A 27,720-nucleotide genomic window follows, 5' to 3' on the forward strand; every position below is an offset into this window, starting at 1 on the left:
TGAAGGGTAACTAACAGCTATACACACAATGCAGTCCTCAAACATGGGAAAGTAACTGAGCTTTGAGAAGTGTAGCAAATCCACTTCTGTCTCTGTTTAGCAGGTGTGCTTGCCTACATACCAGTGGAAAGGACCAGACATTCAATCTTTTCTGTGGCTTTATGTAGTTATTTATCTATTTATTTATTTGTTGCATTTACCAGATGTAACAAAACAAATTAACTAGTGGTCTTAACTATTAAGACTATTTCTTGGTATTCACATACATGGGAAGGCTTTAAAAAAAACCTCAATTCTACTAGGGCCCATAGCATCATTTAGCTCCACCTACAAGATCATGATGTTGCCCTTGACACCTCTCCTGCAGCTCCTATGAAAATAGCTGATTGGGGGATGCGTTCCCATGCAACAACAAAAGGTCTCCAGTCTGTACTTCTATGGCATTCTGTTTTCATTCTGTCATTACTAAGACCTCAAAACAAGGCTTTCCACCTCACCTTCACCATTTCCATGCCTTAATAAACACACTCCACTAACCTTAATTTTCTTTTTCTTTTTCTTTTTTTTTTTTTTTGGATTTTTGAGACAGGGTTTCTCTGTAGGTTTTTGGTTCCTGTCCTGGAACTAGCTCTTGTAGACCAGGCTGGCCTCTAACTCACAGAGATCCGCCTGCCTCTGCCTCCGGAGTGCTGGGATTAAAGGCGTGCACCACCACTGCCCGGCCTAACCTTAATTTTCTAAACATACTGTTCTTTCCATTCTTGGTCCCTTCCATTCTAACCTCTATCCTGAGTAGTAGGTTTACCATCTGGGAAAAGTCATTCTCTACAAGGACATGGGCATCACTTTGAAGCCTACGGACGTGTGTCTCTAGATGATGGTTTTCCTGGGTGCTGAGTGCGATTATTGACTCTTTGATGCAGGAGAAGAACGCCATGAAGAAGAGAAGGCTGGGGTTTGGTGCAGTGTGTTGCTGGCTCATTGCTGCTTGCTTCTTGTTCCATTTTGGTTTTAACAGGGGGAGAAAGGCTGTGCTGGGCCCCCTGGTTTACCTGGCCAGAAAGGATTTCCAGGTCCTGAAGGCTTGCCTGGACCACAGGGACCCAAGGTATGTCACCCTTAAAGCTTTGTTAATGCTCTGTTTACCAAACCCCTTTTTATGCCCACCACATAGGCCAGTAAGGCCCTGAAGAGAAATTCCCATCATAGCCACCTGGTGGATGAAAAACAAATCCTTGGTTTCCTATCTTAGCTGAGCTTTTGGAGGTACATTCTTAGTCACCCAGACCCCGTGTAGTTTCTAGCCATGAATCTGGCCAAGCTTGTCTTACACGGGAAGATGAGGTCTTTCCTCCTTCACTGAAGACCTGTCTTTCTACCTGTGCCCTGACCACTGGGATTCCCATCATGACCGTAGTCCAGGAGTACCTCCTCTCTAAGAGACCTTTGAACTATGCTTTTGGTGCTGTCTCTTCTCTTTTAGTGCTAAAATATTCAAGTATTCTTCTATACTGGCATATACCTTTATCTAGATCCTTAGGTACCCTAACCAAAGGTTGTCAACCTCTCCTTGTCTTTTCCATAGGTCAGGTTCTTGAAGAAATTGTTAATGTGGTACCTGTTGGTCTCCTGCTCACCTCCCCATAGCCAGTGACCTCCAAATGGCCACTGAGAGGGTGCTTTTGTGTCTTTACTTGACACGAACCTCTTCTTTGATTCCATTCGAGTGGGTCTGGAGACATCTGTCTGCCTTTGGTTTTGGAAGTCCCTTTTCCTGAATCTCTTCCTGTCTCCGTAGCCACCTCTACCTTTGAGGGGTCTGTTAAGCATCAGGCTTATAAGGTCTATAACAGAGACTGCTACCCTCACACTTGTCACACATCTTTACCCTAAAGGGTGTGACACACAAAGGTCTCGTTTCAATAAACACCCGAGAGGATTTGCTAAATAACCGCACCGTGAGATCCGCTGCTCATACCTTCCTACTGGTGACATTAGCTAGACAGATTCGAGTGCTCTCACGCACACAACCTCTCCTGACTACTAGTCTCCAGCAAGCTGTAAACTTATTAAACCTATTAAAAAATCATTGTAATTGATCTTTGTGGAATCTTTCAAAGTTGCAAACTGTATTGACATATCTATTAGAAAAATGCAGAGAACACTTAAGTGATATTTTTACCTCAATCCTAGAACTGACCCAATTATTCCTCCCCGTATTTTGTATATTCCTCATGTTGGCACTGTGATGCATACACAGAACTCAAGGAGACCTTTCTGTTCGCCACCTCATTATAAAGGACACATGTGAATAGACACATAGGGTTCACTGAAGGTCTCAGTGTAGGCACTTTTGTCCCCTGGAAGTGAAGTGTCTCGCTCTTGTGGTTCATAGATGCCCACCTGCCCAGAGCTCTCCGTAATCACCTCAGACTAGAGACTTTTGCAGGCACTTCCTCGAGGAGGCAGGAGCCTCTCCTCAGCCTAGACAGTGGGGCTGCAACCAGAGACTCCTAGCTTCTAATCGGGGATTAGCTTTCTGGTGACCAGCCCCAAGCCAGGAGCCTGTCAAAAATCCCCTCATCAAAAGATGTCTCTCTATGTGTTGGGGGATTCCGAGGGACCTGGTAGCTCTATATGAGGAGTCAAATATTAGGAGGCTAAAGACAATCCTTGTATCCCAACCTCTAAGGAAGGATGAAGGATCTTAGGAGCTATAGGCCAAGCACTAAAGGCAGAGACAAGTATCTGTGACCACACCTAAGCGACGAAAGCCATACTTACAGTTTACAAAACCAAGCCTGATGCCCAGGGATTCTACCATTCCTGTTTGTCTGGTCCAAGCCAGTGTTATTCTTCCTCCTTTTCTTCTTCTGATGCTAATCTTGAATTAGCTAGGATGGGCAAGATGGCTGAGAAGGTAAAATGTACTGGCTATATAAGCATAGGGACCTGAGTTCAGATCCCCAGAACCTCTGTGAAAGCCAGACACAGCAATGCACATCTAAATCCCAGAGCTGGGAGCAGAGGGACAGAGAAGGGATCTGTGGAGCTCAATAACCAGCCAACCTAACTGAACCAATTAACACTCTCAGTTCAGTTAGTGTCTCTGTTTGAAAACGTAAGATGCAGAATAATAGAGAAAGATACCAAATGCCAAATCTGGCTTCCACATAGTGCATAACACACACACACACACACACACACACACACACACACACACACATGTTTGGCTTCCACATACATGCATAACACACACACACACACGTTTGGCTTCCACATACATGCATAACACACACACGTTTGGCTTCCACATACATGCATAACACACACACACATGCATGCATGTACACACTCACGTTTTTTAAAACTCTGGTTATTCCATTGACTGTTTTCAGGGCTTGGGCTTGCATTTCCTTTCGTTTCTCTGGTCCAAGTATTTTCGGTGTGTGAAGCCTACAGGTAGACCAGCCGAGAACTCCTTTCTTCTTTCGTTCCCTATGCCCTACTCTGCTCGCTTGCCTTCAGCACCCCTTGAGGAATACCACTTGCAATTAGAGTTGTTAGCGCCATGCTGCCTCGTGTAGATTGCACATTGGGCAGATACTCCACAAAACTAACCCAGGAAATGCCTGTCATGTCATGAGATCTTATTTTCAAACATAGCTTAGAGGTACATACAGCCCCAAGGGAGAACTTGACTGAAGGCAAACAACCAGAAAACATTAAAATCTTGCCAAATTACCTTTCAGATTCATAGGCTTCCTTTCTCAGTGTTATTTTCTGCACAAGAGGATTTACTACAGGGAAGTAGAACCTGCAAATCTGTCTACTTTTCCGACCTAGGCATAACAAAACAGCTTCCACCCAGGGAAAGAGACAGCCTTGAACATGACCTTGCACCCAGGAATTCCACCTCAGAAGGGAAGGGTTGACTTTGGCCTAGACAGTCCAATCTCAGAAGACTCTGTAACAGCCTTTTCTCAAAAAGGAAAAAAAAATTGAAACTCTCTGGAATGACGAAAACAGCTTTCGCACAATGGTGCTTTCACAGCAAGTAGTGTAGCTAAAATATTCTCCATTTAAGGTTATTCCCTATGAAAGGGGGCCTCAAACTGGGATGCGCTGGAAAGAAAGTCATGTGTGGTGCAGGCAGTCCTGGCTTTGTTACTCATTTTCTCCTACGTGGCAGGCACCTTTCGCTGTGAAATGTTGTTTCTCCTGCACGGAGTCACCAGCTGCTGCCCTCCTTGGCCGTTTTAACCACGGCGTTCTTCCTTATCAGACCTCAGAAGCTGCTGGGCTAATGTGAGTCTTTTACAGGCTCGCAGCACTTTCCAGTGCAGGAGAACCCCAACAAAATCCTGATGAAATGTGGATTCTGAATCAATATGCCTGGGATGAGGAAAAGGGGCGGGACTGTTCCCAGGTCGATGCCAAGTCATTGGTCCCTGATGACACTTCTGAGTAGCAAGAGTATAAATGCAGTTTTGTTTGTCCATTCTGATTGGTACTTGATTGGATCAAGTGATCAAGATTTACCAACAGGGAAATATTCACAGGAGGAAAACTGCTCAGCGTGGAGACCAGCCTGGGGTGTCCGGTGTGTGGGGGAGGCAGGGTGGTGTAGTACCCGTGGAGACCAGCCTGGAGCGTCCAGTGTGTGTGTGTGTGTGTGTGTGTGTGTGTGTGTGTGTGTGTGTTACCACCAAAAGGTTTTTGCTGTACTGACTTTTCCTTTTTCTACTCGGATCTAGGGCTCTCCAGGACTTCCAGGGCTCACTGGCCCCAAAGGCATCAGGGTTAGTAGTTCCACCCATCTGGTCTGATGGTTGGTTGAACACTAACAATCGTCTAGTAGGAAACATTATTCAAATGTCAGAGAGGAGGCTGTCCATCGTGTCTAGCTCCCCAGATTGAGTTTGAGAACAGGAAAATTAAACCACTAGCTGAGATCAAAATAATGGTCACCAACTTAGGGACAGATGTGAACTGGTGGGGCAAGGGCTCAAGAGGACTTTCAAGAGTGATGAAGATGCTGGTCCTGTTTGAGGTAGAAGTGATTATGAAGCAACCGTGAGTATCCAGCCTTGGTGGTGCTCGTCTCGCATCCCACCACTCTAGCGACAGGGCAGGAGGAGTGGGAGTTAAGGATAGCATGAGCAACATAGCAAGACTCAAGAAAGGAAGGGAGGGAGGGAGGGAGGGAGGGAATGAAGGAACGAAGGAAGGAACGGGAAGGTAGGGAAGGCACGGAAGGAAGGAAGGCAGGCAGGAAAAAAGGAAGGAGGGAGGGAGGGAGAGAGGGAGGGAGGGAAGGAAGGAGGAAGGAAAGATGGAAGGGAAGGGAATGAAGGAAGGGAAGGAAGGAGGGAAGGAGGGATGAAAGGAGGGAAAGAAGGATATATATTAAAAATCCTTGCTTTTCACAGAGCATAAACAGATTACTGCATGTAAAATATACCTTAAAAATGAATTTCAGCCAGGTGTAGTGACTCACACCTACAACCTAAGCACTCAGGAGGCTGAGGCAGGAGGATTGTTATAAATTCGAGGCTGGGCTGCCTAGCAATATTTCCAGGCTAGGCTGGGCTATTAGAGTGAGCCCTTATCTCAAAGAACAAACAAAAAAATAATTCCCCACAGCCAAAGCAACCATAACAGCCCCCTCTTAAGAGTTTTATAAGGTAAAACTTCCCACAGGGGAAAGCGATTGTGAGCCTGATGATCTGAGTTCAATACCAGGAAGCTACTATATTAAAAAAAAAAAAAAACAGATTCAGTAGTGCACAATCCCAGTACTCATATATCCAAATAGGAGGTGGATATAGGAGATGGGCTGCCACCCTGAGTGTTGGATGGCAGAAATATCAAGAGAGGCCCTGCCCCAACAAGGTGAAAAACAGAAAAAAACTCCCCCAAAGTTGTCCTCTGATCTCCACGAGTTTACTGTGTCACAAACACCACACACAGAGACACAGACAGACAGACACACACAGACACAGACAGACACACACACATGCACACACACACACATGCACACACACACGTGCATACACACACATGCATGCACACACACATGCATGCACACATGTGCACACACACACACACACACACACACACACACACCAGGTTTACAAATGGGAGGCAGGGGCAAAAGTTCACAAGCACGAACAAAGCCCTGGATATATACACAGTGAGCTCGAGACCAGTCGAGGCCACACGCATAGCAAGGGCGACTCTCACCAAGCAAAGCAAAAGCTGCCAAGGCCAGATGTACCAAGGTTTGTCAAGCCTTTTTGTTTGTTTTTCGAATCACCTTTTGATATACTCAATACATAGCTGCAAAGGAATGATCATTGAAATGGCGAATAATTTTATGTTTATAGGATGAACATTTTTAACTGTTTTTCTCTCTATCCCTTCCTCTTTTGCTTATGTTTAGGGAATAACTGGATTACCAGGATTTTCAGGTCCTCCTGGACTTCCAGTAAGTAATTAGAAGCATATGGGTGTATGTATGTTTGCATATGTATTATGTGTGTATGTGTGCACATCTGTATATGTCTGTATACAGATGTTTGTGCGTATATTGTGTGTATATGTATGTATGTGTATATATTTTTGCGTATAAGTTTGTGTGTTGTGTATGTATACCTATATGTATGTGTGTGTACATTTGTATATGTGTATATGTATGTGTAACATGTGTATGTGTATATATGTATGCGTGTATATGTATGCATTGTACATATGCACATATATGTGCATGCATGTGTACATTTGTGTGTGCACTTACTCACATGATCATCTTAATGAAAATGTTAGAATAGTCACACAAAGAAGCATGTCTGACACACTCTTTACAAGAAGAAAACACACCCTAGGACTGACCATGAGGAGTGTGGATTTGTATGACCCCTGAGCAGAACTGAGTAGCAGCGGTAGAACAAACTAGAACAGCCTGGTTTGTAGCACAGAACAATGCCACAGTCCCCTCGGTGACTATTCTGTCCTCTTCCCTCCCTTCCTCTCTCACTTAGAACAGCATGCCATGCAATCCCACTTTCTGTTTCCTAGATTTTTATCTAAAATATCCACATCTCACCCAACAATCTTTATCTTAGCATGTTTTCTTTCCTGTGGTATTAAATTATATCAAAGATCTACAATTTAAATTTGCCATGTAAGCATTGAAGCAACCATTTCTAGCCAATAGCCATTTAAAACCACTCTTCATTTTTCTTGAGTCCAGCCTTTTTTTCAGGGTCCTGGGGCTGGTGATGCTGCCTCTGTCTTTGTCAGTGAGTCTTGCTCTCTTTCTAGGGCATCCCAGGCCACCCTGGGCCTCCCGGGCTGGCTGGTTTACCAGGATGCAATGGTTCTAAGGTATGTCCTGCTCGCACGGGTGGTTAGTGAGAGCATTGCTGGATGAAAGGGCAAGGAAGAGGCTGTAGTGAAATGGAAATGGACTTTCTAGTAGCATTCTTTAAATCAGCATCAACAGCATGATTGAATATCAATTGCTTCCTTGCTCCTTATATATGGATTTAAGGGAGTTTTCCAATCAATTCGCACAGAAGCTCAATGACTCTCTTGCATCAGAAGTTGTAGGTACCAATCAGAGAATAAAGCTTCGAGAACAAAGTTAGTGTCTGGAAAGGAAAACCTGAGCGTTGAAGGGCCCTCTTGCCTCTATTGTGTCCCAGCAGAGCCCTGCCCTCCCCCCTAGAAGGGTGGCCACAAGTGAACTAATTACCAAAGTTCCAACAGCAGCAATTAAAAAGTTCTTGGCACAATTAGGCTGCTGTTTATGCTTAATTTGAGGAGCAGTCGACCTGATCTTACTCTCAACTAAGATAATGGGTTTCTGGCCCTCGGCCCTCTAAGCAGTAACCATCAAGAATTTGAATTGGTTTGCCTAGAGTTGTCAACCGCATTAACAATTGGTTGGAGGGACCACTCGGGGATAGCTACCCGCGTGGGACGTTCTAGCACAGCTAAGAATTCCGACAAACTTTCCTTGTCTTCTAGGGTGAACAAGGATTCCCAGGCATTCCCGGGACACCAGGCTATTCGGGGCTCCCAGTAAGTCTCCATCGCTCTCTCCACATCACAAACATAAAGTATGGATGAAAGTAGTCCATTCTGTGTGTTGTGTACACAAGCCCCTCATGATATGGGGAAGGATAAGACGTTATCAGACTCTGAAGAAAAAGAAAAAAAGAGACAGAGAGAAAGAAAAAGAAAAAAGAGAGGAAGAAGGAAAGAAGGAAGAAAAGGAGGGAAGAAAGGAAAGAAGGAAGGAAGGCAGAAGGTTATGAGGTCACGTTTAGACATTAAGGCTTTGTTTTACTTGACGTAACCACACAAAGATGTATAATAAGCAGACAGACTGGAGGAGAGGATGTGAGGTGAAGCCTCCAGCAATTCAGAGAGAGCATAGGGAGCAATGAATGGGAAGTCAGACTTGACTTCAGCATGTAACTTCAAAGTCAGGAGGAATGAGCAGGCAGGGAAAGGAGGAAAGGCCCTAATGGCAGAGAGCAAACCAGAAAGAGTATAGAATAGAAGTCCTGGGGAAACTGACTTCAGTGAAGGATGGGGCAACCCAAGGATGCTGAAAGGTTTGGTAATACAAGAACTAATGACTTGGTCTTAGCAAATGACATGAAGTCATTGCTGACCTTGGAAAGCAATGGTTCCATGGCAGGAAGGACCTGGGAGGCATAAATGGAACTAGGGAGTAGGCGGGAGAAGAACAGGATATAAATTTGCAGGCAAGATGAAAGAAAGGCTGTCTGTACTGGAGGGAGGCAGAAGATGAAGAAGAAACTGTTGATCTGTTGAAATGTGCGAATTTGAGGACATTGAAAGTCAGTAGCAAGAATGTTAGAATGTTATGGGGCCAGCAGGCAATATAAGGAAGTAGAGACAAGATCAAGTGTATGGATTTGTTTGGCCTCCGGTGGCTAATGCATTGCTTCTTTCCCAGGGTCCTGCTGGTTTGAAAGGACAAAAAGTAAGTCATTTGTCATCTACTATTACTGAATATCTCTAACCATATGTATGAAAAAATATTTCAATTAATTAGTGAAATATAAACTATAACACACTGACCTCATAAGTCAGGTCTTGGTATTAATAATTCAGATACTGTAGAAATTAAAACATGGCACTGTCTCCTATTGAGCAAATTCTTCTGACTCTCACCATAGACAGGTCTTTGAATGGTTATGCCATTCTTTCAAGAAGAAGAATCAAGGGGCAAGAAACTGATCTCATGTTTGAGACTCCACATTATAGGTTAAGAATTACTACCACTTTGGGTGTCTTAGGAAATGATTTATTATTCTTTTTCCTTCTATCATTACAAGTTGACGGATTTTTAAGAATAGTAGAAAAGTGGGAGGAGGGGCTTGTGAAACCCCACCCTCACTTGAGGAGCTATAGGAAGCTAATGGTTGTTGGGGAAGGAGAGAGATTTTCCTCAGTGGTGTAGCCATTGGTAAGTTGTCCATGAGCATATAAATAGCCCCTCAGCCGTGGTCCTATAAGAAACCTTAATTAAACTCACGTGTACGTGGGTGCGTGTGTGCGCGTGCACACACACAAACACACACACATACACGTGTGTGGTGGGAAAGTATGGGGTGAACTATAATCAGCAGGAGTGCTGGAGGAAAGGTGGGTAGTGAGAGTGAATATAGTCAAAAGGCGTTTTATATACAAGTGCATAAATGTCACAATGAAATTCATCATTATATATAATTTATAGAGGCTAACAAATATTTTAATGAGTTCTTTGAATGCTTCAAAAAGGAATGATCTGCACATTTGCAAAATGCTTCTCTAAGTGTATATATCCTCACAAGTGTTCAGCTTTAAGGAGGTAGAACCTTGAATAAGCACTCAATTGGAGTTGATTGGAGTTGATGACTGACCGTCTCTGTTTCCAAGGGTGAGCCTGCTCAAGGAGAAGACAGGGAACTCAATGGCAAAGGTGACCCTGGGCTTCCAGGGCCTCCAGGCTTCCAGGTACAATACTTCTAGAAGGATCTCTCATTCATATTCTTATTCGTACTATAGCATATTCATATTATCTATCTATCTCCCTCTCTCCCCCATTCCTCCCGGCCTCTCTCTTTCCTCTCTTCTCTCCCTGTCTACAATGTCCGCCTCACATGTCATTCTAACATTGACTCCATTGAGAGGAGCAACACAGTGATATGCAAAAAAAATGACATTGTGGATATCTTTTATTCTCTTCTTAAGTGTCTGTCACTCGAGACTGTTCAGGGACGATTTCTACTCTCTTCATATTGGCTGAAATCAAGGACAGGTTCACACCATGCATTGACTACCACTTACAATTGGAGTGCTGAACAAGCTGGCGCCAATGTTTACACAGCATCTTTATGAGTTTCACTGAAGGGTGGTTCTCTCCCCCATTGAACCTCCAATAGTTTGCTTCACTAGTCCATTTGTAGCTAGCCTGGCGGTGTTTCATAATAAATCCAGTGAAACACAGCTATCTGGGGCTTGTTTTAAACTTTGTGATTCAGAAGGCCCCCTTAGGTAGACATCGACTATAATTTCAGGCTAATGAACCAGAACTAACTCACCTTAGTTTGGAATTAAGTGTGAGAATTTCTGCAAAGAGACGGGATATTTACCTCTGTGAATGAGAATTTGAATTGAGGCTGTGGAGGAACGGTGAGCCAGGTCAACTAAGCTGTGAAATTGGGCTCAGAGCCCAACAACTACAGGTGTGTGGCTTGCAGCGGTAATGGGCTCCTAAGAGAGGGATGGGACAGGATGGCTCTTGATCCAGTGGAGGGATCAGTGGTGCAGAAAGGACACAGCTGTCTCCTGTCAGTTCACTTCTGTGCACTATTTATTGTACAGGCCCTGAAGACAGTGCGACATGTTTAAGATTTCTTAGAGGCCAGTTGTCGGCAGGATTATTTCCAGGCTCTAGAGCCCAGATTAGCCAACGACCAGTTCTAAAATTCTTGTCCTCGTGGAGACCACAATCTGATGAGTAGACAGAAAAACATATCAGTCAATAACGGTACCTTGTGTTACAACATAATGAATGCTAATGAGAAAGGTAATGCAGGGAGTAGGACTAGGAAGTATCAACAGGGAAGAACTCCAGCTATACACAGAGAGAGAAGGAGCCCAGAGCTTTGGTGACACAGTCAGTTAACTCAAGGTACTGATCCAGCCGAGAGGGCAGCCTTCTGAGAATGCCAGCCAGAGAGAGAAAGGAAAGAAGTGATAGTATAGGTATAAGGAAAACTAGGCAGGAGAGCTGTAGGTGGGGCCGGTCCTAAAGAAGGAGGAGAAACACTGTCCAAATACAGGGAGGAAGAAGGAAAAGACAGGAAAGGAGAGAGAAAGAGATAAAGAGGAAAAAACCCTGAAAACTGCCCAAGTAGAGAAGCATTGCTGGCAATGCCCCATATGCAGTAGCATTAGACTATCCCAGGTATCTGTTGCCTCCAACAATGAGTTAGAATGGTTGGTTGCTGTCACTTAGAAAGGAGGCGGTATGCTCTTGTGATTCCATTAAAACATCACTGTCTAACAAGTACACTGAATTCCTTCTTCTCTTCAAGGGTTTTCCAGGCCCCCCAGGTTTTCCAGGGCCTGCCGGTCCACCTGGTCCCCCAGGAGATTTTGTGAGTATGAAGTCCCTCTCAATGTCTACGAGCATTCTCTGGCTGGGCACGACTCCTGCTGCAACGTTTCCTTATGGCTTTTCTAGGGTCTTCCAGGTGCCATGGGACCCAGAGGACCAAAGGTAAGTCTGTGTTCCCACGTTATAGCAGTCAGAGCACCCTACCCAGCCCAAAAGCCTATCAGACCACAGTGGGCACCTCCCTGGGATCACAGGAATCCCAGCAGGACAGGGGACAGGACCAGCCATAACTGGGGAAAAGCAAGGGTTTCTAATGGATAGACTTCCGAGGCTGATAATCTTGCCTTGGGCCATCAGGCTGCTTTGCAAAATCCGTGTGATCTTATATGCCTAAATGAAAGGTGACTTTGTGTGGTCTTTCAGTGTTTCTACTAAAAAGTCAAGTTGTAGCTTAAGGATAAAAATGTTGAGTGAATAAAAAGTTAAGTTAAATTTTAAAAAATGTTGCATGAAGCTAACGTCGCCAAGGAGGCCTTACTAAGCAGTGTTTCTTATTGATATTAATGACCCGATGTACATGATCCTTCCCAGTATGCTCTTGCATTTATTACTTCACTGATAGATGCACGCAAGCAATCTCTCTGTCCCTCCCCGAGTCCTGTTCCCCTCCCCCTCTTCCTCCCTCTTCCTCTGTCTCTTCTAAGTTCAGATTACATGAGTAGCAACTGAGGTTTGAAATCTCTTGATTCCCCTGCAGCTCTCTACACCAATGGGACAGAGACTGTGGGGGTTGCTTTTCTCATTCTTGATACCAAGTACCCAACAAAAGCAAGCTGAGACAGGGAAAGCTTATTTGGGCTCAAAGTTTGGGGTACAATCTTGCACCTATATCAGAAGGAGAGGGCAACAAAAACTCTGGCTCGGGCCTGCCACTTTGTCTTCGACCCCAGTCCACAGAATCGGGCCATCTACCCGCTGAGCCTTTTCTGTAGCCCCTGTGCACTACGGAGTGCAGAGAGAGTATAGGTATCATATGAAAAAACAGAAGGAGAGAAGCAGAGAGCTCACTTTCCTCCCCACACCTCACTATTCCCTTAGTCCAAGAATGAACCAATTGGATCATTTTTAACAGTCCCCCCTCCCAGCCCTACCTCCTAATACTTTACAGTTGGTGGTAGGTTTCCGCATTCGCTGTGATGGGTGTTCATACCACAGTAGGCACTGCTGCTGAGTGGAAGCTTTTCCTCTCTTGTGGCCTCACGCCACTCAATTACTAAAGACACCATGGCTCGCTTTCCACTCTTGGCTTCTCTGACGTGAATTTCAGAATCTCAAAGTTCAGCTGCTCACCTCTCTTATTTTTAGCATGGCAAAAGTAGGGCATCAGGAAGTGAGGCAGCCAGAAAAGGAAGTTAGATGGCCAGAAATCTAAGGGCTCACCGGGAAGTAACCGGTCAATGGGCTCAAAACCAGACAGGTGCTTAGCCAGAGAAATTCCCTTTGTGCTGGTTTCCGCTCCCCAACGTCAATGTGACATCCGTTATATTCAGTGGGTCTCCAATTTCCTGGGCCCCCAAACTGTCACCTTTAAAAGAAACATGTTGCTGTTCTTCTATAAAAGTAGTAATAAAGCTTTATAATTTCAAAACTAAGATGAATATATGTCTTCACTTAAAAGACTGAAATGTTAATGAACCCCAATTATTAGTATTTATTTTTTAAATATAATAACTGTAGAGGAGAAGGTGCAGTACAGAAATTGCCAACAAGACTGCTCCATTATTAGGGTGAAGGCTTTCATTATTAGTAAGAGAGGAAAAAATATCCAGAGACACCTGGAAAAGCCCAGAGCAGAGGAAAAAAAAAAGACTGCAGACTGGACACTGGACATGATCATAGAATCAAGAGAGGGAGAGGGAAAGAGAGAAGAGTGGAGATAGTGAGACAGCAATAGATTGCTTGGGGGGCACTCTGTCTATATAGAGAGAACAAGCCGGTATCTGGAAGGACGGAGGAGTGGGGCCTTTGAAACATCTAACAAATACTCGTGAGTAAGGTCTGAGGAGCCTGGGGCTTGGGCTCTCATGTTCAACCACAGGGTCTTGTCAGTGGAATTATATGTCCCCTTCTGCAAGATCCAAGAGAAATGACTTTTTGGGGAGACGTTTTATAAGTTCCTGAGGAATGCTGGCTTTTATCTAACTTCCAGAAATCCTTCTATATATAGTTCAGCTTGAACTCATTTCTAGACATATGGACTTCCTGAGACCTAACAATGGCATTTCATGTTTTCTTACAGGGTCATATGGGCGATAATGCCATAGGACAAAAAGGAGAAAGGGTAATTGGCATGCCACCTCGTGGGTTAATGGGTCAGAAGACACACGCTCCCCAGTGCATTTCCCTCTAGTTAATTTGCGGGCCATGTTGAAATGAGTTTTGTTGTATATGAGGTGGGAGAGGAAACAGGCCTTTGAGAGGGTAAATCTGCTGTGTTGATGATGTTGGGTGGCTCTCATTCTCTGCTGTAACTGTCTTTAGGGCGTGAAAGGATTGACAGGACCTCCTGGGCTGCAAGGAACAGTCATTGTTACACTCATCCACCCAAACAACACATTGGTAAGGCTGTAGCTTTGTAACTATGGTTGTTCTTTGTTTCCGGAAAGACATCTTGATGATCCCTCATCTCTTCTCCAAGCTCCATTATCATCCTTGTTTGTCCCAGTTTCCCACTCCTGGCCAGCCTGAATATCTCAGTTTAATTTCTCCCAATATCTTTCATGGTGAGGGATGGAAAAGTTAAATGGAGAGGGAGAGCCATGTGATTCCAAGGCAATGGCCCAATTCTGTTCACACTCTTCCCTGTTCCCTCTTATCACCCCTAACACAGTATGTGTGGCTTTGATACAATAGGATGGCAATGACCTATTGACAAGGTAGAGGCATACTATAGTCTAACAGGACCCTTGGCATGGCCATTGTAACCCCAAGGACACATTCAGTCTTCCCCAAGCACTGCTCCTTGTCATTTGGACACTGATTGTTTTTGCTCCTATAGTGGGATGAAGAAGGCCAGGCTTTGGAGCTGAATTGAGTGGTTAGGAAATGAATTCATAGTACCATGCACCAATCCAGGCACTAGCCTGGGCTTGGGAAGTCTGGGAGGGTAAATAAAGAACTCAGATGGTATGGAATTAACCAAGAAACTAAATCCTGAAAGTTACATTTAATTGTTTTTAAAAAATAGTTTAGTTGAGGAGATGGAGAGATGGCTCAGAGGTTAAGAGCATTGCCTGCTCTTCCAAAGGGCTTGAGTTCAATTCCCAGCAACCACATGGTGGCTCACAACCATCTGTAATGGGATCTGGTGCCCTCTTCTGGCCTGCAGGCATACACACAGACAGAATATTGTATACATAGATTTAAATATAAAATACCCGTTTTAAAGGGGTATTTAATTAAAACCTCATGGGTTTTAATTATAACAAATCTTAACAATTTTTGTAGTGTAATATACAGCTTATAATATTCACACATTATGTTCAACTCAGTGGCTTCAATGCTCACTGACTTGGGCAACCACAATCACTGCCAATCTTTTTCCCCTCTGTGCTTTTTATTTTCATTTTTTAAACATAATTTCTTTATTGAATATTTGGGAATTTCACATTATGCACCCCACCTCTTAGTTCCTCTCTATCCTGCCCTCCCCCTTGCAAATGAAAATTAAAAAAAAAAAGCAAACAAACACAAAGAGAAAAAAATAAAACAACAACAACAAAACTTCTTCACTCATCCCTCTTTCTCACCTCTCCAACACCTCTTCATTCTTCCTGGTGGCACTGGAAACCATGGTGTGTCACACAATAGACCCTCTTTACCAATCAGCTTTACTTGTTCATTGCAGTGAGTTCTGGTCTGGTTCAAGGACTCTGATTTCTTGCACACCATCATCACTGGACCCTCACAGAACTCCTCTTGGATAGCCCTCAGCTGCCCTGAATCATGGAGATCCTGTCATTATGGTTCCACAAGGTCTTTCATGAGCTCCAAAAGATCCAAGATGAGGTAGATGTTAGAGTGGGCCAACCCCAAGCCTGGTTGTGAGCCTGGGTGGTAGTTGAACTGGTTGGTCCAGGCCCCTGGGGCCACCCACCTCAGGTGAGGGGTGGAGCCATCTCCCTTACGCCCAGGCCATCAGGGTCAGCTATCCCCAACCTGTGGCAAGGGATGGGCCCATGGGGGGAGTAACTCTCTTGCTGAAGCATCCAGCAAAGGACAGAGCCCGCTATCCCAGGGCCAGCGAAGGACAGAGCCCGCTATCCCAGGGCCAGCAAAGGACAGAGCCCGCTATCCCAGGGCCAGCAAAGGGCAGGGTCAGCTCTGCATGTCCCTCTGATTCCACCATGCATGGTTTCCACGGCCCCATGAGGCCACACGGGCCACAGACATCAACAAAGACCCCAGCTGCATCAGGACCAGGGATCCAGACATGGCCCTCAGCAGCAGCTTGGGCCCAAATACATTGTGGCTCCTGGTGGAAGCACAGGCCACCCAGATCAGGATGGCTCTGGTGGTGTCACACCTCCTGGATACCATCAAAGCCACATGTTGTGGCCATGACCCTGAGCTTCTGAGTAACCTTTGGTGGAAGCACACACAGACCTAGACATGGTTTTTGGCAGCAACCAGGCCTAGATGTCCATTGTCCTGGGTAGCTGATCGCAAGCATCCTCAACAGCGTGGCCCTCGGACATTAATTTGGCCACAGATCCCAGGCATCCATATGGCCTTCAATGGTAACAGGAACCTCAGACATCAACACTGATCCTAGATTCACAAACTCATACATAGTCCTCAGCTGCACTTCTGGCCTGGATGTCACCATGACACAGGCCATTCAGATCTGCATGACTCACGGGGCTGACTTGACACTCCCCCCCCCCCCCCCACACACACACTGACTCTGAACAGCAAGATAGCTGAGATGAAAAATGGTTCATTTTCTGCTCTAAGTCTCCTCAGAAGACTTCCATGTATGGACCATTCTGCACTGAATACCCATGATCAAAGCTAGGGCCATAGGCTAAGCTGGTGTCCATGATCCATGTTGTGCTATGGGAGGCCATGTTGATATCTATGATATATGCTGCCACCAAGGACCAAGGTGGGTGTCTATGATCTGAACTGCCCCTGGAAACTGTGTGGAAGTTCATGATCCATGCTTCTGTAGGCTGCTATGTTCAAGGAAGCTCCTTTTGCAGTGGTATTGATGACTGAAGATTTATCACTGAGAATGAGAGACATTGAAGGCCTCTGTGACAACCTCCACCCTTACCCAAAACAGAAACAGTCCATACCATACAGGAAGCTTAAAAGTTGTGATAAAGATGCTGAAGTGTAGCTCTTCACAGTTGTTGGCTTCTGGCAGAGGGTTGCGAACAGGCTTGGGACTTTAAGGGACTGGCTACTGGGAGTTTGACCGTACTCTGATGAGTATATGGGCAACACAAATTGGACTTGGTAGTTTTGGGGTGAGAATGATGGGGTGCAAGAGTTGGAGGACTGACCTGGGAGGAGTGGGAAAGGGAGTGTATTGGGGTGCATTTTAGTAAATTCCCAAATAATTAGTAAAAAATGTGTTGGGGCGGGAAGGAGAAAAGTAGTGTACCAATAAAAGTGATTTGAATGTGTTAGAAATGAATGCACTTACAGAAAGCTGGTATAATGTAATTTGATCCAAAAGATAATTAATTTTCTGCACTCTCTGACCACCTTTTACTGCTTGTAGGCACACGGGGCAGAGTTCCCACCTCTCACAACACTTCCTCTTCCAAAAGATCAAATTTCTTCAAAATTCCCAAAGAAGCATAGATAAATTAAGCTACCGTTTAAAGGGTGCTTTGAACACTCAATGACGTTCTTTTAGCATCATCTCCTAGGAAAAGTGCATGAAAAAGCAAGTCAACAGTAACACCTGCACTTGGAGGGCAGGCAACAAACTATCAGTAGATTATTTTTACTAGTCCTGAGCTTCATTATACAGATGAGTGGATTTAAGGTTAGTGCCCAATTATAAATTGTTTAAGGGTGGATGACATGCTGAGATAATACTGGTCCGATTCCTGGGGTGCCTGTGCTAGGGCCAAGGATTAGAACCAGGGCTCACGTGCTCTCCTGATCTATCTCCCCAGTACAAAAGCACATTTTAATAAAGACATAGCACATCTTCACCAAAGACGAGAGAATGTTTTGAAAACCATCAATAATCATATCTATATTTTGATCTTAAAAGAGTTTAGAAGTCTGAGCTCTACCAATTACCATGTGATGTTTGGTTTTTCTGTGTTATCTGTTTCGGTTAACTGTAGTGAATGATTAGAAACAGAGATGTAGAAGAACTCTGATCTTACACCGTTATTGGCTGGCAGATGTAATAGTAACTAACACAGTTACTGTTACATCTCTACTGGAGATACACAAGGGGTTCCTTTTCTTTGAAAGGTTGTATTAACGTGAGTTCATATTTAAAGTGAAAGGTGAGAAATAAGAAGAACCATGTGCTGTTGTCATGAGGCCCAGTACTGGTTTTCACACCTAGTTTCACTGTACAGAGGGTATTTCATGCAACTGGTTTAATCGTATTTGGTTGGTTTGTGATAATGACCTTGAACTGTATTTGTAACAGGACTTCAAGGGGGAGAAAGGAGATACGGGAGAGATGGGTGAACCTGGGCGTCCCGGACCCTTGGTAGGTGATTTAAGTCATTTTATTCCTATGACACATAAAACAGAGCCTTAATACATATGGTTAAGAATATTTTTATTCTTTGACAATTTTGTACAGATATGCAATGTATCATAATTTATGTCCACCCATGACTCCTCTCCCACTCCCGCAACTCCTCTGAACACGCCCCCTACCATGGGCCTTATTCTTTATCGGTAACCCGAGTACAATTATTACAATCTTTATCCATATATTGATGAATGATCAGCCTTTAAATATTGATGTTGACTAAAACACAGAGCCCAGGAATATTCTAAAATTATTTTTGAAAACTTTTCTGGGTGAAATCTCTGTGCTACTTTAGGTCTGACTTGACTATAGCACCTGATTTTGAATATCTATTTAAAACTAATTCTTTTTATATAATATTTTTATTGATTAATTAGGAATTTCACCTGAGGCATCTCAATCATATTCACTTCCCAGTCCTCCCAGGTCTACTCCCAACCCATATGCTCTTCCCCAAAACAAAAGAAGGAAAAATTTACCAAGTCCAATGTAATATGAAGGCCAGCTTGTTAGGGTTTCTGTCCTGCCCAGTTCCCATAGCCGGCAAGTCCCAAAGAAAATCACACAGAGGTCTCCATAAGTTATAAAACTGATTGGCCCATTAGCTCAGGCTTCTTATTAGCTCTTATAACTTATATTAACCCATTATTCTGATCTATGTTAGCCACATGGCTCGATACCTTTTTCAGAGGGGCAGGTCACATCCTGCTTCTTCGATGTCTGGACAGGACTGCAAAAAGAGCTTTCTTTTTCCCAGAATACTCCTGTTCTCATTGTCCTTCCTCTACTTCCTGCCTGGCTACTGACCAATCAGTGTTTATTTAAAACATAATTGACAAAATACAGAATTGTCCCACACCAGTCCAATCTGAGTTACCCATGTGCTCACTGGAGCATGATCAAACTCCCAGTGACACTAACCCCTCAAAAAAAACCTGAGTCTTCCCCGACCCCCACCCTGCCAGAAGCCATCAAGTGTGAATAGGTACAACTTCAGCTTTCCAACCACAGTTTTTAAGATAAAACTCAATCTTATCATAAGACTTTTAGATTACCTAATTTTAAATATGCCCAATAGAATGGATGAATTATTAATCATGAAGGTACAAAATCAGAAAGTGCATTTCTAAAGCATTCCATAACTCTGGTCACACAGGGGCCACCTGGAGACTCCTATGGATCAGAAAAGGGTGTTCCTGGAGAGCCTGGTCCAAGGGTAAGGTGGCAATTCAGTATCATGTGTAGCCAAGGAAGGCAGAACTTGGGAATCTTTGGGTCACAGAGTGAGATGCTCCAACTAGAAATGTTTTTTTTTTATTATTTTTTTTTAAGTTTTGGTGAAAGGATTTATTTTTCCAAATATCTGAAAATTTCAAGCCTAAAACAAGTTCCAGGGACTTCAGAAAGCTGGGACGGGACCCTCTCTCTACCTCACTTCTTCTCTGGGTACCAGGCTATTTGGTCCAAGAAATGATGATCTTCTGTGAAAGGGGAAAGGAATGAGGTACAGCCCATGCAATGTCAGGCTAATGACATCTAAGAAGAAACTGGACACACACACACTAGTCAGGGGACTCATGTGGATGACAGCAACAGAAGCAGTCAGCTTAGAGAAAGAACAACTCCCAAAGTGTGTCTGGAAGAGGGATGCTGGGAACCCAGAAACAAATGGGGTCACTTCTCGACTCAGCTCCATTTTGGAAGATTTAAACAGATATAGCATGTAAAAACCCTAAAAAGCATGGGTTGAGGCAGGGCAAGTGGAGTGGGGATGTTCAAGGAAAAGTGATACAGCTTGCCTGATTTTAATTCTCTCAGAAAGGGTCCAGACCATAACGTTTCATCTGAAAGACATGTCTACTCAGACACTACAATATTTAAATATTTATCTAGGATTTAAGAAATTGCATTTCAAATCACTAAGTTATAACTACTTCCTTCTCTCTAAATTCCTTATTTACCTCTCCGCTTGGTGCTTCCCTGGGTCTACTTCCAGCGTCAGGATGGGACATGAACTCCACGCAAAGCTTTGCTGTCTTCTCTCCCTCCTTTTGACTCTAATCAATGATCCTAACTGGCATCCGCCTTCTCTGGGAAGAGATGCCCATCTCCTGTAAGATCGGGAGTCTTACCTTACAAGATCAGACAGTGAGGAACCTCCCTGCACCTTTCTTGCCTTATGTCAAAAGGAAATTGTATCATAAATGTTTTCTGTTTACTAAAGTCAACCTGTTTAACATTAGTAAAACTTAAGTGGTTTTGTTTTAGGGGAAACCTGGAAAAGATGGTGCACCTGGCTTCCCTGGCACTGAGGTAAAGCAAGCCTACTGATATCCTGGAAGCAGCGTGATACTAGGTGAAGGTTATTTGAGAGTCATGAGGTGATCTCAGCTTTTACAGACTACACTTGGCTCTTTAGACCCACTGGGAAAAGGCCAGCTGAACACACCTAATGATAGGCCAGACAGCACAAGACCAATACCGCTCAATCTTCTCGGATACAGTATCCACAGCAGCTGATCTCTCAGAGTAGCAAAGTAGACCCAGGGACTGGGAGGTGTGGTGAGTTGGAGGGACAGGAAGTGGTTAGTCAATGGATGCAGAAGTTACCTTTGCTCCCAGGCAAATGTTAGTCTTAGTCTCACGGTAAGGTAACTAGAATCAACACGGGTGTGTTGTCTACTTGAAATTAGTTAGGAAGATCTTTAACACCATAATAAAATGACAGACAATTGAGGGGGTGGATGTGATTAGTTCCCTGACCTGATCAATACACAAAGTACACAATCTGGTAGATAAAATGTGATTATATAGATCAGAACTGGTGAGATCTCAAAACATCGCATTGTATACCAAAAGTATATACGATTATTACATATTGCTTTTGAAAATTCATTTTAAATATTTAAAAATTAAAAAGTTCCTGCTGTGCTTGCTTCATAGAGATGCAACTGACTCATGTCTTCTCATCTTCTGCCCTTTTATTTTTCCTATAGGGAGCCAAGGGCAACAGGGGCTTTCCTGGGTTAAGGGGTGAAGCTGGCATTAAGGTAACATCCTCTCTTCAGCCTTTTCCAACTGGTTGGGTATTGCCTACCCTCCCAAGAATAAGGAATTGCAATCACAGGCTTTACCAAAATAAGCCAATGTTGAACTGAAGTGAATATTTTTGAGTCTGTCTTTGAAGGTTTCCTACAATCATATAGCAAAAGCCATCAATATTACTGAGAATTTCCTGTTCCCAGCCTAATGCTTCTCAGATATTCCTACTTGATCCCCAAGTCACTCCTGGGAAATGGGGGCGAGTCCCAATCCACAGATGAGAAAGTTGTCTTCCATAGAAGCCTATCACATGGCAGGCACTTGTCGACTCTCCTCCCTTCCTCACCACCATGCGACTGTGGTTACTTTCCCCGGGCGTGGAACCCAAGCTCTCACCCACTGTGGTTCACAGGTCCCTTCCGGTCTGTCTTTCTAAGTTTCAACTTCCTTCAGATTTTTGCTGCTGTGTTGTTTTCTGTTTCACTTTTATTTATTTGTTGGGGGAGGGGCACATGAACCAGAGCACACACGTCGAGGTCAGAGGACAGCTCGTTGGGAGTTGCTTCTCTCTCCTACCATATGGGTTCGGGAATCAAACTTGGATATCCAGGCTTGGTGGCAAGCCCCTTTATCCACTGAGCCATCTTGTAGGCCCATAGGTATTGCTTATTTTAAAAATCGTGTTCCTGTTAACAAAGTATTGAGATTAAAAGCTGGGGCTTGACCTTTGCCCAGGAATCGTGAAATGTTCTCGGTCTTCAGTGCTGGTTTGATTAATGTGTGCGGTCTGAACTATGGATGCTGAGCAGACAATTCTGTCAGTCCTGTGGAAAAAGACTCCTCCTCTCTAGTCTTTCCCCGGCTCTCTCTCTCTCTCTGACAGTGCTGGTTATCATAGTGCTGTCTGTGCCTCGGTAAAGCAAGCTTGCTCACTCTTGTATTAAACAGGGAGATTTCCCCATAGAATAATATAAACTTATTTTGTTGATAATTGATAGTAGCTTGAAAAGAAAGACCTTTGTAGTCTATTTTTTTTTAAAAAATCACATTCTTTTAAATGCTGGAGAGTAACATTATAATAAAAGCCAGAAAAAAAAAAGCTCAGATGTTGAGTGTATTTGCTAGGATGAAAGGACAATAAACATTCCAAGAAGGTTCTCAAGGAAGAGATAAAACATTGTTCTGTGTAGTTGAAGTTGACACCAGCTGGCTCAGGACTCTAGATACGTATCAGCTCCCTATGAGCAGGGTTTCAGCAAAGGCTCCCAATAGCAGGAATCCATCCGGTCATCTGAAGTCATGTAGTCTGGACTCTGGAACCTCAGCTGGGTCATGTGTCTCTGAAAAGTCACAATCACCTTGTAGTATATTCCATATCACTTGCCTCTGATATGCTGCCAATGTTCACAGACAATTCACATATGCAATGATATACATTCTGATTCAAACTCTGCTTTTTAATAGCCAGTTTTGGAAGAATTTTGGATTGCCCTCTCTAAATGAAGGAGGCTGGGTACATTGGGCAGTAACTACATCCCTGGCCTGGCTATCCTACAGCTACAGTCTGTGTGAGGATGTGGATGTGTAAGGCTAGGGACCATGTGGTAAAGGAGGAAGGTGGATGATAGACAGGCTAGCACTGCCTTCTTCCCAGCCTTGCAGAAAACTCCACCTAGACAAGGGCTGGCCAGGAAGATGACTTCAAGGCAACACCCCTGTAATCTGGTTTGCACATTATACCTAAATGACATGGCCGTGACCATTAACTTATTGTTTAGCCTTGTATTTTGTTTTTTTAACTATGCTCCTTTGGGTTTGCATATTCACCTGTAATGTCTTTCATTGCAGGGATGGAAAGGAGACATTGGCCCTCCAGGATTCCCTGGTCCAGTAAGTGCAACTAGAGAGAACAATATCGTAGTTAAATTCTTCCAAGTACTGAGCAAGTTTTGAATCAGCATTTCTCATTAACTGTTATGATGAATGTAAGAGCATATTCATTTTCATCAAGCCAAGGCAAAGACGAGTTGTCGTCATTATTTACCCATTTGGCAATGGATAAATATTTCGGTTTGATTATGTTTGATTCCTAGAATGCACTAATAAAGCCCATCTTGGACTCTGACACACACACAAAAAAACCAAAAACTTGGCCTCATCACAGTTTGTCCAAGGTGATCCTCTGCTCTCAAAGTGGAATAAGAAGGTTGCTGCTGAAGACAGCTAGGGTACCTAGGAACAAGAGAGCCTGGTCCTTCTATTTGCATGGTAGCTGAAGCTCTGCCTTGAGTTTAAGGCAGGTCAGCAAGAATCTGTCCCTACAACCCAAGCTCCACTGCCCTGGGAGCACCACCCTGCCTGGCACAGACTTGATTTGATGACATTGCAGGGCACATGAGACGAATGAGAGAGACCGCTGGCTCTCAGTTCTGGCATCTGCTCATTCACCCAAAGCAGTCAGTGTCCTAGCCAGTGTGCTTGGCAAGGGTCCGACTGTACAGGCTGTACAAATGACCCAGGATGGCAAAGAGTCGTGGGCTAGATTAGTTAGAAATGTAACTCTCAAGGCTGGAGAAAGGTTAAGAGTGCCTACTGCTCTTTCAGGGGACCCGAGTTCGGTTCCTAGCACCCACCCTGGGCAGCACATATTACCTGTAATCCCAGCTTCAGGGAACCTAAGCCTCTAGTCATTTTGGAAATCTGCACCTACATGCACATGCCGCCCCCCACACAAAATTAAACTGAGGTGCTGAAGAGATGGGTAGCAGTTAAGAAAAAACAGTTAACTTTGCAAAAGGACCCAGGCTTAGCACTCTGCACAAACGTGATGGTTCATAACCATCTGTAACTCCAGTTCAGGGCATCCATTGACCTCTTCGGGGTACCAGGCACATGAGTGGGACACCTGCATATATGCAGGATAGCTCTCACAAACACAATATAAGTCATTTTTTAAAATACAGTTCTCAGACCCCCAAGCTACAGAGCTTAACTCACTGAATGAAAATGGGTCCCAAGAATCAGTATCTTTTTATTTCAGATGCAAGTTACTGACAAATATCGTTTATGCTAGGAAAGTGTGATGGGCTACTTTGCTTTGTGAAATCATAAACTTCAGCTGAGCCCAATACCCGACATCTGTACACATAACTGTGGAATTTATGATGAGCCCTATTATGTCATTGCTGCTGGTAACTTCTGTGATTTAATAGACGAAGCTTCCATGAAAGTTCTTGTTGCTTTATTTTGTCACTGAACAAATATATAATGTGGTGGTTGAGACACATCAATGAGACGTGTTTCTAGGGCTAAGGATGTAGCCCTGTGGCCCAGCACTGTCAAACACAATGCCCTGCGTTTGATTCCCATCACAGAAAGAAAACAAAATTTTAAAAGTGTAATTAAACTAAATGTAGCTCTAGCTGAAAGCCTATGGTATAAGTGATGACATCAGAAAGGTTATCTTTGTCTTAATATCTATCCACTTGTATATGGCCACCGTATTTCTGCTAATATCAAAACCTCTGAACTCAGGAAAACAAGGAAATTCTCTTTTAGGCCCAAATGAAGAGATTGAAGAAAGGGGGGTTGGTGAGCAGTAACGTTTCTGTTTATTCTCTACCTTCTCTTTTAAGATAGAATATTATGATGCGTACCTGGAAAAGGGAGACAAGGGAATGCCAGGCCCACCTGGGCCCAAAGGTGCTCGTGGCCCACAGGGTGAGGATGTATTTATCACCATTGTTCTATCTTTCTTTCAAAGCACTGAGCAGAATTTATTTATAGAGCTATGATAGTTTCCAGGTGAGGGAGGAAGGGGAATTCCCACTTTATGTTAGTGGAGATATTTTTTCATATTTTTCATGGAAATTTTGTAAGTGGTATACCCTAGGAGTTGAATGGTTACTACGGTGACACTGTTGTAGAAGATTTTTAAAACTGAACAGAGAGTGTCTCTAACTGGGCAAGCAATTAATTGATGTAATGTATTCCCAGGTCCTAGTGGTCCCCCTGGAGTTCCTGGAAGCCCTGGTATGTTTGTGTTTCTTTTGAGTACACATAAAAATGCTATTAAAGAGGGGAAAGCCACTGTTTTGTGATTTCATATGATTTGTAAAAGACGATTTGCCATTGCTGATCTCAATGGGTTTCTAGCTTCTTAATAGCTATCCTTGTGGCCCACGCTGACAAAACCGCAGGCGTTAAAGTGACACTGGAGGGTTTTTAATGCAAGCACGTAACTTTGGGGTAGGATCAGGAGCCCCAGTTTTCAGATGTGGCACAAAGATGGAAAGCACTGATGTCACAGCAAGTAGGTTAGTTGAAAATAACCACTTTTGTTAAATACAAAGGCCTGCAGGGATGCCTACATTATAATTAAACTTTTTCTGTAAAATTTCTTTTTTTTTTGTTGGTGTTGGTTTTTTGTTTATTTTATTTGGTTTGGTGTTTCAAAACCAGTTATCTTGTGTAGCCCTGGTTGTCTGAAACTCTTTATATAGACCAGGCTGGCCTCGTACTCAGCAATCCACCTGCCTCTGCCTCCTGAGTGCTGCAATTAAAGGCGTGCACTACCATTCATGACATTTTTTTCTCTAAAGTTTTACATTTCTGTCTCTGGAGATAAAGAATAGCATTAGAGATGGGTTCACAAGAACCCATCAATGGTGATTGCATTATGTTCTTTTTAGAAGAAGCAAATTTAACAGATACAGAAATTGACAAATATTGTGTATGCCTGCACATACCTACTACACACACACATGTATAATATATATATATATATACATACACACACACACACACACACACACACGTTAGTGTTAGTGGTGGGTCTCCCCTGAATTTAGAATGTATACAGACTTATGTATGAATGATAGCAGTGGGTAGCTCCTGAACTAGAATGTATACATATGTATGTACACATGTTAACAGTGGGTAGCTCCTGAACTAGAATGTATACAGACATATGTACACATGTTAACAGTGGGTAGCTCCTGAACTAGAATGTATACAGACATATGTACACATGTTAACAGTGGGTAGCTCCTGAACTAGAATGTATACAGACATATGTACACATGTTAACAGTGGGTAGCTCCTGAACTAGAATGTATACAGACGTATGTATACATGTTAACAGTGGGTAGCTCCTGAACTAGAATGTATACAGATGTATGTATACATGTTAACAGTGGGTAGCTCCTGAAGCTAGGACTTATATAGACTTATGATGCAGGTTAGTAGTGGCTCTCTCCTGAAACTAGAGTATATATATACATGTTAGGGGTGGGTATCTCCTAAAGTTAGGATGAGCAGCTTCTCAATGAGAATTTAATGAAACTTCCTTCTCCACCCCAAAACCCTAAGAAAAGTACTGTCTCCTCTAAGAAGGCAGTGAACAGAAAGGTACAAGATTCTGAAGCAGGATTACCATCAGAAGGATTTGGCTTTGGGCTCAATTAACAACCCGGCTGGTTTCTTAGCTCTTTGGTGGCAATATCACTCCTCCTAACACTTAAATTGTGAGGCAGAAGTTCAAGATGGCCCCTCATCGCAACATTGCTGACTTAGGTTTGGGTCTACACCATCTAACCTAACATCTCTATGCAGATATGCCCACCTTTACCCACAGTGAAAATACATTTCAATTGCAACTTGTTCTTTCTCATCTGAGAGCGCCAAAATTAAGCATCCTCTAGTTTCTAATTAAAAAAACATTTACAAAGTAACACATGTGCAAGAACTCCTCACAAGTCATAGAACATAAAACTTACAGCTCACTCCAGACTCTGCTCCAGCTCCCTGTACCAAATCACATGAGTCAGCTTGTTGGAATGGGCTGTTTCACACTTTGTCTTAATACGATGCCATCTATTAAGTCCGCCAAGGAAGGAAGGATAGTCTCTTTTTGTTTTACAAGCTTTAATTAGCTATCAACTTCACAACTCTTGTAAATAAGAATCTATCTTCCTGTTTTCAACTGAAAAATAAACATATTCATCAGAAGAAAAATTAAAACACTACAAATGGCTCTTTCTTCCAAGGTCTGTCAAGGCCTGGCCTCAGAGGACCTCCTGGATGGCCAGGCTTGAAAGGAAGTAAAGGGGAGAGAGGACCCCCTGGAAAAGGCACTGTGGGCCCTCCCGGACCCCTGGGCTGCCCGGGTTCACCAGGTCCACCAGGCCCACCAGGACCTCCAGGACTTCCAGGTAAAGATATAAAATGGAGT

At 43.6% G+C, this 27,720-nt stretch overlaps 1 protein-coding gene across 1 annotated transcript in view; it reads left to right on the top strand.

Annotated features, from left to right (window-relative positions):
• The window catches only part of Col4a3 (collagen type IV alpha 3 chain), a 127,342-nt gene that overhangs the window by 56,091 nt on the left and 43,531 nt on the right, over positions 1–27,720 (top strand). Inside the window, exons 3-21 of the mRNA XM_041649675.1 lie at positions 1,019–1,108; positions 4,758–4,802; positions 6,446–6,490; positions 7,327–7,389; positions 8,035–8,088; positions 8,996–9,022; positions 9,961–10,038; positions 11,625–11,687; positions 11,774–11,809; positions 13,947–13,988; positions 14,189–14,266; positions 18,336–18,398; positions 19,603–19,662; positions 20,715–20,759; positions 21,443–21,496; positions 23,337–23,378; positions 25,124–25,208; positions 25,485–25,520; positions 27,536–27,700. Of these exons, the coding sequence (XP_041505609.1) occupies positions 1,019–1,108; positions 4,758–4,802; positions 6,446–6,490; positions 7,327–7,389; positions 8,035–8,088; positions 8,996–9,022; positions 9,961–10,038; positions 11,625–11,687; positions 11,774–11,809; positions 13,947–13,988; positions 14,189–14,266; positions 18,336–18,398; positions 19,603–19,662; positions 20,715–20,759; positions 21,443–21,496; positions 23,337–23,378; positions 25,124–25,208; positions 25,485–25,520; positions 27,536–27,700 (1,171 nt within the window). The remainder of the gene's footprint in view (positions 1–1,018; positions 1,109–4,757; positions 4,803–6,445; positions 6,491–7,326; positions 7,390–8,034; positions 8,089–8,995; positions 9,023–9,960; positions 10,039–11,624; positions 11,688–11,773; positions 11,810–13,946; positions 13,989–14,188; positions 14,267–18,335; positions 18,399–19,602; positions 19,663–20,714; positions 20,760–21,442; positions 21,497–23,336; positions 23,379–25,123; positions 25,209–25,484; positions 25,521–27,535; positions 27,701–27,720) is intronic.

Source organism: Microtus oregoni, unplaced genomic scaffold (genome assembly GCF_018167655.1).
Source record: "Microtus oregoni isolate MIOR12 unplaced genomic scaffold, Mior012 000004F_ref0000308, whole genome shotgun sequence".
Lineage (NCBI taxonomy): Eukaryota > Metazoa > Chordata > Mammalia > Rodentia > Cricetidae > Microtus > Microtus oregoni.